Below are 1,802 nucleotides of genomic sequence, written 5' to 3' on the forward strand. Positions count from 1 at the left end.
TGTTCAATTCTTGGCAAGAGCACATAAAACATACAGGAATCAAGCTGCAACGGCAGATCCAATCTATTTCTGGAGTTGATCGTGGCCAAAATAATATGGTGCCATCTGTAAATCTTGGCACCTCACTGGTTAACCCCCATTCTATAGTCTTAATAACTATAAAATAGTTACCATACTATTTGTTATAAACTGTGTAATCCCCCTCGTTGTGCTTCTCTCCCTTCACAGGCACATGGAGCATTTCTGAGCCTGATCGACACACCGGCCACCTCATGGCAAATTTCAGCTTCTCCCCCTCTGACTCTTCAATATTCATCCTAACCGGCATCCCTGGCCTGGAAGATGACCACATCTGGATTTCCATCCCTTTCTCTGCATTCTACATAGTGGGCCTGTTGGGAAATTTCACAGTTCTGTTTGTGGTAGGCAAAGAGCAGACCCTGCACAAGCCAATGTACCTGCTGCTCTGCATGCTGGCGCTCTCAGACATCACCACATCTACCTCCTTTGTGCCAAAGGCACTGTGTATTTTTTGGTTCAATTTGAAAAGCATTACTGTGAAGAGCTGCCTCACCCAGATGTTCTTCTTTCACGCATTTTCTACTATGCACTCAGCCGTCCTAGTGACAATGGCCTTTGATCGCTATGTTGCCATATGTAAGCCTCTGAGATACGCCACCATCCTCACCAACGCACGAATAGCTAAGCTCGGGCTAGTGGGTTTGACAAGAGCTGTTCTCTTCATTCTGCCTATGCCCTTGCTCCTGAGCAGGCAGCCATTCTGTGCCAACCGCATTATCCCCCACACGTACTGTGACCACATAGCTGTGGCAAAGGTGTCATGTGGGGACATCACAGCCAGCAGAGTGTATGGCTTGCTGATGGCGTTTGTAATCATTGGGTTCGACCTGACGCTCATTGGCCTGTCCTACGGTCTGATCATCAGGACGCTCCTCAGAATCTCTTCCAAGGAAGCCAACCAGAAAGCCCTCAAGACCTGCACAGCCCATATCTGTGCGCTACTGATGGCTTATCCTCTTGGACTCCTCTCCAGTCTGTCACACAGGTTTGGTCAGGGCATCACTCCTCACATTCACATCATCTTGTCCAACCTCAATTACCTCATTCCCCCCATGCTCAACCCTATTATTTATGGGGTCAAAACCAAGGATCTTCGTGACAAAGTGGTCAAATACATCTGCAGAATGTACTCACCTCGCGGTACTGACTTTAAACCCGCATGACAAGAGAGGGTTTTGGAACTGCCCTATGTTACCCTGGATTTTGAGGGATGTTTACCACAGAATGTTCTCAAGCTAGAGGAGGGACTCAGCATGTGGGAGGTGGGGGGGCCACAGGGAAGGTGAGTGGATGAGAGGAGGGACTCAGTGAGTGGCAGACAGGGGTTCACGGAGGAGGGGATGGAGGAGAGGAGGGAGTCAGGACTCAGCAAAGGCCATGGTAACCAGGTGTCGCAAGGACAGGAAGAATGGAGCGTAGGTGAAGTCATGGAAGAAAAGAGGGGAGGGGCATGAGGGGCAGAGACCAGGTGGGGCATGAGCCACCACAGCCCAGGTGTCCACACTTTCAATTGTGGCAAGTTGGTCAGCAGGACAGTGGAGATTTAGCCTCCCTTGGTGTACTATACCCGCTGCCTATGTAAGGTGGCCCTTCTTGGCCACTTCCTACCACCTCCTTGCGAAAGTCCCAAGGTCTCCTCCCTCTGTGGTAAGGTACCGTGAAGGGTGCCTGCTCACCCTAAGAGACACCTTGTGGTGGATCCATACAGCAGCAAGGTGTTC

General features: G+C 50.3%; 1 protein-coding gene across 1 annotated transcript; it reads left to right on the forward strand.

Moving 5' to 3' along the window:
• Positions 1–272: 272 nt before the first annotated feature.
• On the forward strand, positions 273–1,244 carry LOC140916341 (olfactory receptor 52N4). Its single transcript, XM_073357897.1, has one exon. It carries the CDS (start codon positions 273–275, stop codon positions 1,242–1,244), a length of 972 nt encoding a protein of 323 aa, XP_073213998.1.
• The last annotated feature ends 558 nt before the right edge of the window (positions 1,245–1,802 follow it).

This window comes from Lepidochelys kempii, chromosome 1 (assembly GCF_965140285.1).
Source record: "Lepidochelys kempii isolate rLepKem1 chromosome 1, rLepKem1.hap1, whole genome shotgun sequence".
Classification (NCBI taxonomy): Eukaryota; Metazoa; Chordata; order Testudines; family Cheloniidae; genus Lepidochelys; species Lepidochelys kempii.